Raw genomic sequence first — 17,350 nt, 5'->3', positions numbered from 1 at the left:
GATCATAGCTTGGGGGTCTTTTCCGAGATTTCTAGAGGCTTCTAGGAGTATCTGCCTCTCCCTGTAGCTCTGCAGCCGGAACAGGACCGGGCGTGGGCGCTGGTTCGAGCCGGGCCCGCGTACTGCTACCCGGTAGGCCCATTCCACCCTTACCTGGCCTGATCCAGCTTGCAGATTTAAAAGTTGTGGCAGCCACTGCTCCAGGAATGCTGTAAGCTGGCCTTCCTCTTCCTGTTCGGGAAGGCCCAGCAAACGAATATTTTTTCGACGACCTCGATTATCGAGGTCGTCAATATGATTTTCCAAGGTCCGGACTCGCTGCTCGAGAGTCCGGACCTGATCCACGGCCGATTGAGCGGTTGTCTCCGAGGTCGCTGCCTTTAGCTCCGCCCCTCCGACTCGGCGTTGAATTTCTTCAATTTCACGGTCGTGCTTCTGCAGCGCGGCCGAGAGCGACTCCCAACGATTCCTGGATTCGACGATAAAGGCATTGATCTTCGAGTCAAGCTTGGAAAGCATTTCTGCAAGACTTGCTACTGTAGGTAAGTCCCCCGGGGCGGCTGTGGACGCCTCTGCTGCAGCTGGAGAGTGTGGGGGAGGGGTTCCTGCTTGCTGAGAGCTGCGGGCTCCCTTCCCTTTAGTCATTTTAACTTAGGATAAAGTTGCTTAAATGTAATATTACACAACTAATTGAGTTACTAAACTATTATAAATGATTTATAAATGATTTGGTGAGCTTGGTAGGGGGTAGGTGACCCACTGTGCCCAAGTCTTGGGAGGAGCACTATAGACTCAGTCTTACTGGGTCGCCGCCATCTTGGATCCCCCCCGAGTTAGGAGTTTTTAACATTGAACTACTATTGTCTTCTAGTAGATTCATGGTAAATTATTTTGTTAAAGCCTTGATTTATATTATCGTCAATGCCTTACAAATTCCACATCTGAACAGTTTGTACCCAGAAATATTACTTAATTTAGGGTACACAATGTAGATGAGCAGTTGACATTGATGTACCAGTTTTGCAGGCATGAAACAGATGAACAAGGACCAAATTAGATTACAACATATATGTTGCTAACCACTGAAGTATATCGAATTGCAAAACTGAACTAAGGCCCTCTATTTGTAAGGCACCCGCCTAAAACTGATGGTTGGCTGATGTTGTTGCAATAATTGGGATCTAGATACTTTGATGACCACAATTTGAAATAGGACAGCTTTTGATGGAGATTTAGTACACAAGCTCCAATTAGTTCCTCGTTTGGAGCTGCCTGACCAACTTTTCTTAAAGGGGTTCACTGAAATAAAATTCAAAAATTTGGGAGATTTTGGATTCTATTGAAGAAGAATTGAGCAACTTTGAGTCTTTTTGGGTAGACTCAATGTCCCTCAGCTTTACCTCAATCCACCATTGTCCACAGTCAGCCTAAATTGGTGGTTTTGGTACTGCAGAGGTGCTTCCTGATGCATACTTAATACAGTTAAATACAGGTGAGATTTTGTATCACATGTGGCAATGGTCTTTAGCTGACACAGACCTGCACCTGGGGATTCACTGCACTAAGCCTCTGTCCAGTTCAAGGTGCGAGTACAGTTACTACTACCATATGATCAATTCACTTTCCACACATTTTATTGTTTTCAGTCATCATGTTTCAGTTATGCTGTTGAGGAATATTTATTTCAAACTTTATGTTAGAATATGACTTGTGACTTTACAAATCAAAGTTTAACTATAGAGAATTGGAGGAAACCTAATTTAGAACTTGTGGAGGTGCCAGTGTTGGACTGAAGTGGGCTATAACCTGTGTTATGTGATTCTTAATTTGAAACTGCTAAACCTATCTGATATAAATGCAACTCAAACAAACCTGAGCTAATTACAGTTCAAAGAATTTTAAAGCTTATGCAAAATAGTCAGGGAGAGATAGAGGATCAAATGTGTAACCAAATTTCACAAGTGTAAGAATAATAAGACAATAGTTGTAGAGGATCTAAATTATGTAAATATTAATTGGGATAGTTGTACAGTACAAGGTAAGGAATGAGTAAAATTCTTGAATTCTATTCAGGGAAATGTTTTGAACCACATGGTTTAATAAATGGAAGCCGCAAAAGAGGTTAGTTCAGCTCCTTGTATTTAGAAAGGAATAAGGGAAGTCATGTCAGTAGGTGCAGAAATATATTTTCAGGTCAGACTGATGAGTGACTTGGTGAGAAACATTATGGTGTTGATACTCCCATGTAACTGCTGCCCTTATCCTTCTAGAGGTTAGTGGCGTGGGCCTGGAAGGTGCTCTAAAGAATATTGGTGAATTTCTGCAGTGCAAGTTGTAGATGATACATATTGCTGCGCGTGCGGGTTAATGGTGGAGGGAGTGAATGTTTGTGGATGTGGTACTACTCAAGCTGTTGTGTCCTGGATGATGTCAACTTTCTTCAGTGATGTTAAGACTGCACTCATTCCAGGCAATTGGAGAGTATTGCATCACACCTCTGACTTGTGCCTTGCAGTTGGTGGACAAGTTTGGGTGATTTAAGATATGAGTTACTTGCTGCAATATTTCTAGCCACTGACTTACTCTTGCAGCCAGAGTGCGTACATGGACAGTCCAGTTCAGTTCTTAATCAGTGGTAACCCCATGATGTTGATACTGGTGGATTTAGTGATAGTAATTCCATTCAATGTAAAGGGACGAGGATTAAATGCTCTCGAGTTGGGCATGGGCATTCTCTAGGCCTCGTGTGGCATAAATGTCACTTGCCATTTGTCAACCTAAACCTAGATATTATTCAAGTCTTGCATTTTGGTATGGACCGATTCAGAACCTGAATCATCGTGAATGGTGTGAGCATTGTGTAATTATCAGCAAGCATCATCACTTCTTATCGTACGATTGAGGGAAAGTCATTGATGAAGTAGCTGAAAATGGTTGGGCCAAGGACACAACCCTCAAGAATGCCGGTAGAGGTGACCTGGAGCAGAAATGACTGACTTTGAACAACAACAATCTTTATGCCAGTGTTTCCCCCTGTTTCTATTGATCCATTTTTTTTATGGCTCCTGGATGGCACACTTGGTCAGGTGGGAACTTGGTGTCAAGGGCAGTCACCTTCTTTAAAACATTCTTTGTCTGTGTTTAAACTGAGACTATAATTAGGTCAGGAGCTGAGTGGCTCCGGCAGAACTCAAACTGAGTATCAGTGTACAGCTTATTGCTAATTTTGTTGATTTGTTTTTTTTAAATTTAGATTTTTGAACCTAAGATGGTGCTGGAGAATGGCAGCTTTTCACTGTGCTTCTTTACTTGAGTACATGTGACTATCAAACCTAATTCTTAAATGTATTAATTGGTTTCCTTACATTTCAGTCTGCTAGTCTGTTCGACTTTGAATGTTGTAGGGGATGATGTTACGTGGTTTACTTGCTACTTTGCACATGTCTTACAAGGGTTTAACTATGGTGTTTTGAACTGTTGTTCATTCTACCTCCTCCAAGGAATCAAAAAAACTGAAAGTTTCACTAATTGTGCCTGCTGCCAACTTGATGGATCCAAGCTGGCAAATGAGATGGGGGACTTTTTAGCAAGTAGTCTATAACAGTGATGAAATAATCACCTCTGACAATAAATGAGTCAGTAACTATTCTTGACCATGAATGTAATGGAACTTTAAAAGGATAGAGTGGCCCTTTGTGTTGACTTGGCTTCTGAAAAGCATCACATATCCATACAGCTCATTATTATTCCCTGATCATAAACAGCCATTGAAATTTGTCTTGTTTTCAATACTCATGTAAACTTGATGTAACAGGGTAAAGATATCTTGTTGAAGCACTTCTGATATATGCACTTGTGTGCTTTTAAAAATACTTCACTTGAAATATGATTACCATCATAATATCACCATAGAAACCTCTTGATATATATCTATTGATCATACACTGAAGACAATCTACAAAAATGCCTTGGTGAAAGTATCTCTGGTAATCTGTTTAGATCTTCCGAACTAGGAGAAGTTGGCTATTCTGTGCCCTAACTTGCTCTGCCATTTGATATGTTAGTTACTAATTCGATTTGGATTTGAACTCCACTTTCCTGCCTACACCCAATGCCCTTTAGCTTTCTAGTTAGTTCAGAATCTATCTGCCTCTGCTTTCAAAACATTCAATGAGCCTGCTTCCATCATTATTTGGGGAAAGATTGTCTCCCAAACTCTCAACCCTCAGAAAGAAATCCTCATTTCTGTTTTGAAATGGCAACATTTTTTAAAAGCTGTATCCCCTATTTCTCATCTCTCTTACAAGGAGAAATATCTTTTCAACTTCTACCCCGTTAGGCCCCCCTCAGGATCTTCGAGGAGAAAGTGAGGACTGCAGATGCTGGAGATCAGAGCTGAAAATGTGTTGCTGGAAAAGCACAGCAGGTCAGGCAGCATCCAAGGAGCAGGAGAACCGACATTAAGGGCTCATGCCGAACGTCGATTCTCCTGCTCCTTGGATGCTGCCTGGCCTGCTGCGCTTTTCCAGCAACACATTTTCAGCCCCCTCAGGATCTTGTATTTTTCAATAGGATCGCATCCCATTCTCCTGAAGTCCATTTGCTTTCTGCATCATTTGTTTTCCTACATACTAACATTTTGTGATTCATTTAACAAGATATTGAGATTTCTCTACTGCAGATTTCTGCATTTAGTTTCCATTTAAATAATACGTTGCTTTCTTTATCTGTTCACTTAATCTGCCCATATCTATTTGCAAGTTTTTTATTGTCAAAATTTTTAATATCCATCTGGCAAAGGCATAAGGAGAAACCAATCTGTTATCCAAAAATATTAACAATGCTCAATTTGGTATTAGTGCAGACTACTGTTCACTTCCACATACCAACTCTGTCCTAGGTGGAAACTAGCTTTTGATATTTTTTATATGTATGCCCTAATTTTATCCCAAATGGTATCAGCTGCTTTTAAAAACTACAGCATACAAATATAACACATTCTGCTGACATAGAATTTGCAACATTAACTCACATGTACTTTCCACAAACTTCCTTTCCTTTTTGTTATTTTTCCTTCTTCCCTTCTTTCACTTGCTTAAAAGCTATTGCATTTCTAACTTTTCCCAATTATCAACAACAGATCATCAACCTGAATCTTCTAGCTTGTTTCTGTGTCCATAAATATTGCCTGGTTTACTGAGTAATTCTTTATCTGCCTTCATTTTATTTTTAGGATTTGCACAATTTTGCTTGTGTGGTCATGTTTCACCAATCTGCTTGAAATGTTTGAGGTGGTTGATTGGTGTTGATAGATCCGATGACAATGTATATCTTTCGTGTAGGAAAAAAGAAATAATCTACTTAGCATTACTTAAGTTATATAGAATGAATAGACAAATTTTGAACTAGCTGAGGAATTAGTTGCATTCTTGCTGATAGAAGGTTCTTATTATGTGGGGACTATCAGAGACTGTGTTGGATCCTTTTTCCTTCTCCACCTTTATCAATTATCTGATTCTCTTCACAGATTTAGGAAATTATGCAAATATATTAGGACCTGAGACAATGAAAATGAGCCTTTGCTACTTAAAATATAAAATATAGCATTATTCATCTGTGGAAGGCCAACACAAAATATGGCTGTAATTTTCAAGGTTGCATTTTCAATGTTGCTAAATTAGAGGAATGATTTGGAATGGAAGAAGCTCTGGAATTTAGAAGTACCCTAAATCTCTGAAGAACTGCAACCAATGCTGGAAGGATATTGTAAAAATAAATAGGTTAGAATGCATTGCCAGAATGATTGATTAAATACAGAACAAAAATACTGTACTCCCTTTCTGCAAGACCTGGGTTAGGCCTTGTTTAGAATGTTGTGCTCAGTTTTGCAGCCCTCAACACAGTACGTAAGAACATAACAAGTGAGGAGCTGTAGGCCACTTGATCACTCAAGTCAGCTCTGCCATTCAATGTCATCACTGATGTGGCTGCTCCACATTCCTGCTTCCCGTCAGTTGCTGCCTTTGTCCACCCCAGTCCAACACTGGCACCTCCACGTAATAGCCTTTCACCCCCTTGCTTATCAATTGTGTCACCTGCTTCTACTGCTTTTTGAGGAAGAGAGTTCCAAGTGCTCATAATTCTATGTAAGAAAGAAATTCTTCTCATCTCTGCTTATAAGTCCACCCCCTAATTTTGATACAGTGGCTCCCAATTCTCATAATTGAGATTTTCTCATAATAGGATACCTCCCTTCCACTTTCACCATGTGAAAACCCCTTATTATCTTGAATGTTTGAGTCAAGTTTCTTCTGCTTCTAAACTGCAGCAGATATACGCCTAGCCTGTCCAAGGTTTCTTCATAAAACAACCTGCCTGTTCTACATATTAGACAAGCAGGAGGCTGGAAGAACACAGCAAGCCAGGCAGCATCAGGAGGTGGAGAAGTCAACATTTCATGTGTAATCTTTCTTCAGGACTGGAGGTGGATGTAAAGGGAGCTGCAGATCCAAAGGGGGGGGGTGGTTTGGGTGGTGAGGTAGAGACAGGTGAACACAGGTAGAGGGTGCAATCTGGTTGGTCAACGGGAGGAATAAATCCCGTTGGTAGCTGGAAGGAAGGGTTGATCAGAGGAATGGAAGGGAGGTCTCGATTGGAGAACTCGATGTTGAGTCCTCTGGGCTGTAGGCTGCCTAGTCAGAAAATGAGGTGCTATTCCTCTCATTTATGGTATGATTCGCTGTGGCAATGGAGGAGACCAAGGGTCGCCAAGAGAGTGGGAAGGGGAGTTAAAATGGGCGATGACTTAGGGGGTCAGGTTGGCACCTACGGGCCCAGCTGAGATGCTTGGCAAAATGTGCCCATAGTTTATATTTGGTCTCACCGATGTAGAGAAGACCGCATCGGGAGCACCCAGCATAGTAAGTTAGGAGAAGAGGCAGATGAACCTCTGTCTCACCTGGAAGGATTGTTTGGGGCCCTGGATGGAGGTGAGGGGGATGATGTGCAGGCAAGTTTTTAACTTTTTACGGTTACAGGAGAAGCTACCTGATGGTTCAGGGGGTTTGGTGGGGAGAGTGATGCAAACCAAAGGTTGATAAAGGGATCTGACCTCCCAGTCACTGCCCATTTTAATTCCCCTTGGTCTCCTTCATGGCCACAGCGAATTAGACTGCAAATTGGAGGAACATCATTTCATCTGCCTGGGCAGCCTACAGCCTGGAGAACTCAACATTAAGTTGTCCCCAATTTCAAATAATCTTCCTTCCCATCCCTTGACTCCCTTCCCAGCCCTTTCCTGTCCTTTCACTCCTCTAATTGACCTTTCCTTCCAGCTACCGACTGGATTCATTCCTCCCATCAACCAACCAGATCATACTCTCCACCTTTGTTCACCAATCCTGACCTCACTACACCTCCCCATCTCAAACCCCCCCCCCAACCAACCTCTCCTTTTATCTGCAGCCTCCCTTACACCCACCCCGGGTCCTGAAGAAGGACCCTCTCCATCTCATGGTGCTGCCTGGCTTGCTGTGTTCTTCCAGCCTACTGCTTGTCTACCTTGGATTCCAGCATCTGCAGTTTTTTTTGTCTCTATTCTACATATTATTCTCTTAATCAGTAGATGAACAAAGTTCTTCTCGAGTCATAACGATCTGAGAGAGGTAGAAACTTTACTCAAGAAAAGCATATATTTTTAATAGATTTATTTGATGTTTTCAAAGTAATTGTGGTAAGGCAAGAGTGGGTTGATTACAAAAGTGCTCTTTATAGTTGAATGGATAAGTCAGTGCAGCTTGCAACTGGAATATCAATCCTATAGATTATTTATTCATTTTCATAGCTATCTCTTTTAACATTTATTTCCTCTTTTTAGTTTTGTGTTGTCAGATATAGTTACACTCCGTTTCACCATATCATCTCTCTCTGCCTGGTAGTAGAACTGTGCTCGAAGCTTGTATCATTTTATTAGCTTTACAATACCCAGTTATTTTGTGCACATCTGGATTTGAGTCAAGTGCTCTTCATGACTATTATAGTTTAGGAAATGTTGATACTAGAAGCCAGTTGTAATGGCATGTAGATAAGTGATGCAGATATGTTACTGAAGATAATTAAAAATATCCTTAAGTTTGATTGTTTTAAATCATTAGTAAATTAACAACCTGATTTGAAATTAATGACAGATATCACTTTACTGTAGTTTACTGATAGAATTTATTTTATTTTTATCATAAAGTTACAAGGATGCTGGAACAACAAACCTGTGTCAACATCACAGAGAATATCAAATATTTTGAAGGGGATGTAGATGTAGAGGATGTTTATACAATGTTAAAATCTCACTTACTGTAGGACATGTTTTCAGTCACCCAGTTGTTTCCAGTAAAGATATTTTATAAATGTGCTCTATTAAGCCCACAGATTATATTTTAAGTATATTTTGAAATTTTATGTACTTCAACAATAGATCTTGATGAAGTGTACCTTAGAAGTCTGTGCGAAGCTAGGAAAGTGATTGCTGGGCAATTTGCTGAGATATGTGTATCATTGAAAGCCACAGGTGAGGTGCTGTAAGACTGGAGATTGGCTAATGTAGTGCCACTATTTAAGAAAGGTGATGAAGAAAAGCCAGAAATTATAGACCAGTGAGCCTGACATCAGTGGTGGATAAGATGTCAGAGAGGATCCTGAAGGACTGAATGTACATGTATTTGGAAATGCAAGGACTGATTAGAGATAATCAACATGGCTTTGTGTGTGGGAAGTGGTGTCTCATGAACTTGATTGAAGTTTTTGAAGAAGTAACAAAGAAGATTGATGAAGACAGAGCAGTGCTGTCATCTACATGGACTTCAGGAAGGCATTCAACAAGGTTCCTCATGGAAAACTGGTTAAAAAGGTTCGATCACATGAAATACAGCAAGAACTAGCCATTTGGTTACAGAACAGGCTCAAAGGTGGAAGACAGAGGGTGGTGGTTGCTTTTCAGACTGGAGGCCTATGACCAGCAGTTTGCCACAAGGATCGGTGTTGGGTCCACTGCTTTTCAACATTTATGTAAATACTTTGGAGGTGAACAAAGGAGGTATGTTAGTAAGTTTGCAGATGACACCAAAATTGGAGGTGTAATGACAGGTTAGCTCGGAGAGCAACAGGATCTTGATTGGATAGGCCAATGGGTTGAGGAGTGGCAGATGGAGTTCAATTTAGATAAGTGTGAAGTGCTGCATTTTGGAAAGGCACATCAGGGCAGGACTTGTACATTTAATGTAAGGTCCTGGGGAGTGTTGCTGAATCTTGGAGTGCAGCTTCCTTTAAAGTGGAGTCCCAGGTAGACAGGATAGTGAAGATATTTGGTATGCCTGCCTTTAATGGTCGGTACATTGAATATAGGAGTTGGGAGGTCATGGTGTGGATGTACAGGACGTTGATTAGGCCACTTTTAGAATGCTGCTTCAGTTCTGGTCTTCCTGCTATAGGAAGGATGTTGTGAAACTTGAAACGGTTCAGAAAAGATTTACAAGGCTGTTGCCAGGGTTGAAGAGTTGAACAATGGGGAGACGTTAAATAGGCTGAGGCTGTTTTCCCTGGAGTGTCAAAGACTGAGGGGTGACCATATACAAGTTTAGAAAATCATGAGGGGCATGAATAGGGTGAATAAGCAAAATATTTTTCTTAGGAAGGGGGAGTTGAAATCTAGAGGACGCAGTTTTAAGTTCAGACGGGAAAACTTTAAAAGGGACTTAAGGGGCAAATCTTTCACGCAGAGCGTGCTGCATATATGGAATGAGCTGTCAGAGGAAGTGGTGAAGGGAGGTACAATTACAACATTTAAAAGCATCTGGATGGATATATGAATAGGAATGGTTTAGAGGGGTATGAGTCAAATGCTGGCAAAAGAGAATAGATTTATTCAGGATACCTGGATGTCATGGACGAATCTGATCGAAGGGAGTTTTTCCATATTCTACAGCTCTATGACTCTTCTGATATGTAAATGCTCCAACTTCTTTCCTTCCCCTGTTTAATCCATCACCGATCATCATAAATTATATAGGGTGAAAGTCCAGGTAATGGTTGAGACTTTTTAACTTTGTAACCAAGGTAGCAAAGTTTCTAATCCATGGTGCTTAGCAGTAGCTTCCATTAGATCTATGCAATTGGTGGACAAATGACACTTTAGTACCGAGAAATCAAACCAGTAACTTTAACTTCCCAGATATTAAATGACAAAGTTCATGTAAGGAAATTGAGTAAATTTTAACTGTGTACTTTTTATTAATTATGTCACATGCAACCCGTGAGCCAATCTCAAAGAGCACACTATAATTAAAGTCCTATTGTCAGTGATAGATTTGTAAGCTTTAGTAGGATTATATTAATATTTACTTTCACTAGTTCATTTTTTTTATTTTCAGATAGTGAACAGTCTAATTATAGCTAATCCATTTAGCATTCCTTGTGCTAATCTTCTGTAATATTTTGATCTCATGGTGCAAAGACAGTATATTTCTGTCCATGTAAGAAAGCTGCATGCCTCTGAAGCAGTTTGAGGTCATGAGGTTTTATGGCCTAGACTTGTTGTATCAAATGTCTAGCCTCTCTGATTATTGACCTCAATCAGCTTTTTTTAATTCTAGTTTATTTTCCATTTAAAATTGCAATCAGTAAATTCAAGATGTACTTCAGCTAAACCCAAAAATTAACATAGCTTTCTTATTTTACAACCGATAAATGTCAGCATCTTTAAATAATGAAAAGTAATCTTGCTTTCATGGCTGACATCGCTACTGTTTCGTCAATGATGTTGTGATGAAAGACTGGGTTGAAGCTATATTTTAATTCACTCTCAGGATGTGGGCATCGCTGACTGGGCCAGCATTTACTGTCCATCCCTAACTGCCCTTGGGAAGGTGGTGGTAAGCTGCCTTCTTGAACTGTTGCCATTTGTTAGTATATTAAACTAATTCAATGAATATATTTTTAAAAATATACTTTGTAGGTACTGCAAGGTGCACAATTAATTGCAGTGGCTTCTGCTGAACATCCAACCAGTGGAGTAGATGGATCACCTCTACAGGGAAGTGACATCCAGGTGCAATATGTACAGCTTGCACCAGTAACAGATCACAATGCAGCAGCTCAAGTGAGTAACAGACCTAATCAATTAATTTCCTCTTCAGTTTTTGTTAGATGAGAGGAAACTTGATTGGTTTAGTTGTAATCTCAGCTAATACTCTGAAAGCAATATTTACAAAATAGCTTTATATTTAGATAACTACTAAACTACTATTCACGTGTCATCCAGCCACATTTTATTTCTTTTCTTGTCACATTGACACTTCCTCTGCACCACAAACCTTTTGTTGTTTAATTACTGCTGACCTTCACTTCTGTTCTTCATGTGCCTCTTCCCCTCACCTTTACTCCTTTTGCATGCTCACAACCTATTACTTTGCAAACTTTTTTCAGTTCTGATGAAAGATTGCAGGTTGAACTTGTCAAGTTTGTTCCTGCATACGCAGATGGTGCTAGACCTTCTGAGTATTTCTAGCATTATCGGACTCTCATCAAAGCAATATTTTATGGATTTTCTCCTAGTCAATTTATCTATTGAGGGTGTATCGCATTGTGAGTGAATGCTGCTCTTTTGCTAGATGTGAAATATTTCACTGGTACAATATGTATATTTTGCACATTTATGGAAATTACTTTGTCTTTTCTTTTCTCCATTTACATGGATATCCTCAACCATTGTTGCTGGAGACAATATTACATGAGATGATTGAAAAGTTTGTGAAAAATTCATTACTGTAGTAGCATGGAGAACAAGCGTCATATTGGTGGAGTGGAGTGCACTCACGGCTGTTCCTACTTACTTGTGTTATAGGGCTGTAATGTCATATGCTACAATGCCAAATTTGGATACACAGATCTAGGCAATGTATTCAGTTCCTGAAATTACTTGTGTTTTATTGGAGATATTGAGTTGTGTTGAAATCCTGGGTTTAGCAGAAAACGTTGCTGCATTCTCACAGTGATGGCAGAGGAATAGGGACCTGTGTGTACAATGGCTCCATCAAGTATGGAAATAGTTATGGAAATGCTTCTGCGTTTTGCGGCCCATCTTTGCTTTGTAAATAACTCTGTTCTGTAGGAAAGTCAAAGTAACTAATCTCAGTCCTTCTACTCAGGGTGATCAGCTGCCTTCTTGATGCGCACCCTACATAAATTTGACCTTCTAATTGATTTCTATGGGGTGCAGACTAAATAATGACTACAATAATATCTATGAGGCAGATGTGTTTGTTATATTGTCTAGGAAGCATGGATTTCATGGAGCTTTTGCAGAATTTAATGGACAGGACTGATTTAATTTATTTTATCAGTTCCCAAATAGCAACTACACTGGGGGTTACCAACGACCAGAAACTGGCCTGAAGTGGTGAATATTGTGGCTACAAGAGGCAGTCAGAGGCTAGGAATCCTACAGCAAGCAACACACCACCTGACTCCCCACAGCCTGTCCACCATTTACAAGGCATACGTCAGGACCATGATGGAAATTGTTCACTCGCTTGGATGAATGCAGCTCTAACAACACTGAATAAGCTAGATACTGTGCAGGAGGAAACAGCATGATTGATTGGTGCTATATCCACAAATATCTAATAACTCCACCATAGTCAATCAGTAGTAGCGGCATGTAACATTTTCAAGATGCACTGCAGGAATTCATAAAAGCTTTTAGACAATACTTTCCAAACCAAGGATCACAACCATCTAGAAGGATAAACGCAACAGATACATGGGAACACCACTGTGTTCAACTTCCCCTTCAAGTTACTCACCATTCTTACTTGGAAATATACCACTGTTTCTTCAGTGTTGCTGGATCATAATCCAAGGACTTCCTGCTTAACAGTATTGTGGGTATATCTATACCAAATAGATAGCAGTTGTTCAAGAAAGCAGCTCTCAACCACCTTCTTGAAAGCAACATGGGATATGCAGTAAATGCTAGCTCATCCATTGATGCCCACATTCCATGAATGGATAAAAACAAAGCCAATCGATTGCTGGTTGATTGTGTAGAAGCTGGATATCTAACAATCATGCTTTTTAGTTCAAATCTTTCCTCTTAAGATTGAGCTGAAGCATTCTCTTGAACAACCGTGTTTGAATGATGCTGCCTGACCTGCTGCGCTTTTTCAGCAACACATTTTCAGCCCCAAAATGGTAAGGTCAAGAACCACTTTTTTTTGCTTCGGCTTCCTTAGAGTTTTGTGTATTGCATATTAATACTAAATGCTACTCTACAATGTAATCTGAGATTTACCAGGCTGTAAACCTAATGTTAAATCATTGCAACTATTCTGTATATGTATTTCCCTCATCAAATCTGCTTTCTGCCTTTCTCTCAACCATCTTCTAATCTATAATTTTCACTAACTCAGTCCACACTATACTTTGCATGCTCAGTTCTGAGCAGCTCCCTGACATTATCTGAAGCTTGATCTAGTTTCCTAAAGCTGTTCCACCACATCCCTCCCAAACTTCTTTATCCATCATAAACATTCATATATATTTTCAATTGAGTTACTTTGATTCTTTTTAGTATATTTACTGTACTTGCTTTCATCTCTCTCACACATCTCAGATCTTTACTTGATTCATCTGTTTTAAAAGATGGATAAGGGTTGTCTCAAAGTATAGAAACACTTAAGATAATTTGGTCAATTTTTATTTTGCTGTGCTGTCTTCCATTAGATCAGAGATTTAATCTATCTTGGTGGGCTCATCATACATCCTGAACAGTCTTGCCTGATATGTTGGTTTGGGCTAAGGTATCAATGCTTTATGGCAGGCCACTGGTGGTGCCTGCTTTCCTTCTGGTGAAGCACATGTTCCTACAGCAAGGGAAGTAGATGGATAGGCTGAAACAGCGAGATGAGTTGTGGCAGATAGTACTTTCAGTGTATCTATAAGGTATGAATAGTCCTGTCTAGGAACATGCCTTCTGACAGAAATCCTGTCTATGAATGTTCCTTATCTGGATCATTTGTACATTTTCCAATGTAGGCAACATTTTGGTGTGGTAATGTTCAGTATCCTAATCCAATGTTGGTTTTCCTTTAAGGAAGTAATCTTGATTGTCCTGTTATTATCCCTTGGAAGCAAATTGCATGGTAATGTAGGAAGTTGAGATTTTAAGCTGTTTCTCATCAGTAGTTCACATGGGGACAGCCCTGAGGAGAGCAGGATGTTACAGTAACTGTGCTGAGCAGTGTAAGAAATTATGGAATTTACCTTTGTTTATTGGTGTCTAAACTGTTCGTTCGCCTTCTCTATTGGACTGAAGATATCTAAGTGAAATTGTGAAAGCTATTTGCACTTGAAAATGCTTCAGACACTTCTTTAGAAAACTGTGGGCCACTGTCAGAAACAGCAACATCTGAAATAATGTAAATGGTGAATATTTCTTGTAGGGTCCACATAATTATGTTTTGATCTTAGTTTGTAACCTCAAATTATCCTAGTTTGTAATTGTTCATGATCAGGAAAGAATGGCCTTCAGACTCGAAAAGGTAAATATCTAAATGACGCTAAGGTATATCAAGAAATGCAGTAGGGATGAGAGGTTTGGGTCATTCATTACTATTCCTGCCACATGTATTAAAATTATAAACAAAGTCCTCTAACTGTTTGCAGATCCATTGCCAATAATCTGTTGCTCTTGGTGAATCTTCTAAAGCATACCATTTCTCAATCAATGGGTAATTACCAGTTGCTTAGCCAAAAGCTAGCAAATCTTTGATGATAGAGAAATGCTGCCACTGTTTGAGGTCAGTCTTCATAGCAGTCTTCATAACTTAAAACTAAGTTCCTGCCCATCCTTTAATTATATCCAGGATCCTATTTTTGTTTCTTCCTTAAGTTAAGTTTGCTTGGTGAGACTAGGCACACAAATGTACTTCAACCTCAAAATTATCAGTAATAGATGCAAGTGCATAATCCATGGTTCTGAAAAACTTGATACCTGCCTTCGATGTAGTGAATCTCTTGAGACAGTCTTAAGAATCTGAAGCTAAATCGGTGTGCGTGAGTCATTTTTGCTCTTTCTCATCTAGTAAAGAGGTGGTGAACTAAAGGGATCACGTTTCCAGACATAGTCTTCCACATTTATTGAGGAGAAAGTAGAATTCAAAATTCACTTCGTGCTTTGAGATATTTGAATACGAAACTGTGTATCTTGACAGCTATGCCTCATGTTGATGTTGCTAGTGGAAACATCTCAAGTGAACGCCATGCCACTGTCTCTTGCTTAAGGACAGTTTTAAAGCGAAAACTCAAAAGTTTCTCTGTTTATCTGGTCAGGATTGTCTCATTGTTCTCCTGCATTTTGGTATTCAGCTAGCTGAAAATATCTATGCTATGTGCAGGCTTAGCATACCAGTAATATCAGATAGTAACCCTTTTCAACTGCATATAATGTCTTATAAACTATCAGTTAGCTCTGGAGCTCTGGAACACAGGAGAGAAACATCTGCACCCATTTCTGCCCACAAAATAGTGAATAAATGTGATTTCAGTGGCCGCGATTTTGTGATTAACAATTTTCACGTCTTGCTCTAATACTGCAGCTAACTCTGAAATCAGCAGCTCCACAGTGGAGGATGCAGTAGATGATCTGAATACCAGGATTTTGCTCTTCATGACAAATGTTTTGACGTCTCCCATCATGGAGACTACTCCATCAGTGTACTTGCTGTAACACATGGTCCAGGGAAGTTTGTTTTCCCTCAAGTGTGTGTTACCTGAAATATTTTTTGGTAGTGCCTTGCCAAAGAGAATGTTCTCCTGAATCAAGTTCCCATCAATATACTGATTTCAATCAATACAATTAATCGAACATTTGACTGTATCATAGATGGATTACTACAGTGCTATTTTTTGTTTCTGAAATATCCTGTGGAATTAATTATATCGTGTGATCACCATGTCTTTTTCTTTGACACAGTGCTTTTTTTTCTCCGCGCTGATGGTAATGAAACCTTTTTGTTCATGAATAAAACTTGTGTTCTCACCCAACTTGTTGAAATAGTAAAATATTTAGCTAACTTCACAGTTATGGCCCTGAAACATTTAATTCCAAAAAACAAATTCTGACTCCTGATTTTCTTTTTTTCAATCAGTATACCTTAAACCAGTTTGTGGAGAATCACCTCAACTTGATTGTCATTAAATTTGCCATCCAATAAATAGTTTAAACATGCTAAATAATTGCTACAGTTCTTAACTTTGATTCCCAGCTCATTTTTTCCTTTTAAAGGATTGAATCTACTGTGGCTGTTTAGCAATCAGCCTCTTTGTGGGTGCTCAATCTGGATTTATCCCCTTGGCTGCTATTGATCTTTTGCCATCATTGCTTTTTCTCTTTTTGTTGCCCCTATTACTGACTGTTAATCTTATTGATTTACAGTTATACTTGGTGCTTTCTGTGCAGCAGTTCAGAGATTTTGTCCTTCATAGCTGATGTCTAGCTCTGAGTGTCTTCTAGCTGCTAGCTGGTTTTAAAATTATTCTGATGAGTTTTTTGCAATCTTCTTTTTCAGAGAATTTAAGTTTTTCTCTTCATCATCACTGCTGCCATAATTTTCTAAACAGTAGATTGTGTAATTCTCACCATCTTTTGTTGTGTGCTTTTATGCCTAAATCTGAGAGCTTGAGGTCAAAGGTGGCAAGGTCAAGAACTGGCTTCAGACTTGGGTTTCTTTAGAACTCCTCATTGCATATTAATACTAAATACAATAACACCTGGTATAATCTGACACACCGGGCTCCAGATATAAATACTATCATTGTAACTAACCCCAGCCATACTGTGCAATTTATGCTCAGCAGAGACGAGATCCATGACATCATCTCAAGATTCTGTGTTCTAAAGCCTTTGCACAGATAGTGACATAATGTCCTCGGCTCAGTTTTTAAACTTGCATTTGCTACATTTAAAACGCTGTCATCGGAGCATACAAAATTTGAATTTAACTGTTTTTCCAATGTTCCTGGGCATGAATCATCTTTGTGGAAAGTTTCAGATTAGAGTAGTGCTTTGGTGAAATTCTTTGGCAAATGGCAGTGTTTCATTAAGATTCCTTTGTGGTTTTGTAATACTTGTCACGCACATCCTCATGCAGAATAAAATGCACCAAAATCACAGGATTAATAGAATGACACCACTAAAATATTGGTATGCCATGACCAGCAACAACTTCCATCCATACTGTGAGGTTTCATAACAAAATGTCACAATACACTTCACAGGAGCTTTAACAAATCCAATTTA

General features: G+C 39.4%; 1 protein-coding gene across 6 annotated transcripts in view; it reads left to right on the top strand.

Annotated features, from left to right (window-relative positions):
- The window catches only part of banp (BTG3 associated nuclear protein), a 258,865-nt gene that overhangs the window by 229,048 nt on the left and 12,467 nt on the right, over positions 1 to 17,350 (top strand). For 4 of the 6 annotated variants that reach the window (XM_087995834.1, XM_043706808.2, XM_087995833.1 and 1 more), the window contains exon 12: positions 11,006 to 11,149. The exons of the other annotated variants lie outside the window; for them this stretch is intronic. In XM_087995834.1, coding sequence (XP_087851960.1) covers positions 11,006 to 11,149 — 144 coding nt within the window. The remainder of the gene's footprint in view (positions 1 to 11,005; positions 11,150 to 17,350) is intronic. 6 annotated transcript variants of the gene reach the window in all.

The sequence above is a fragment of the Chiloscyllium plagiosum genome, unplaced genomic scaffold, assembly GCF_037043375.1.
Source record: "Chiloscyllium plagiosum isolate Xiang-an unplaced genomic scaffold, Cpla_swu_hap1 HiC_scaffold_17, whole genome shotgun sequence".
NCBI lineage: Eukaryota > Metazoa > Chordata > Chondrichthyes > Orectolobiformes > Hemiscylliidae > Chiloscyllium > Chiloscyllium plagiosum.
The sequence above is the reverse complement of the archived record's forward strand: the minus strand, read 5'-3'. Positions and strand labels throughout refer to the sequence as shown.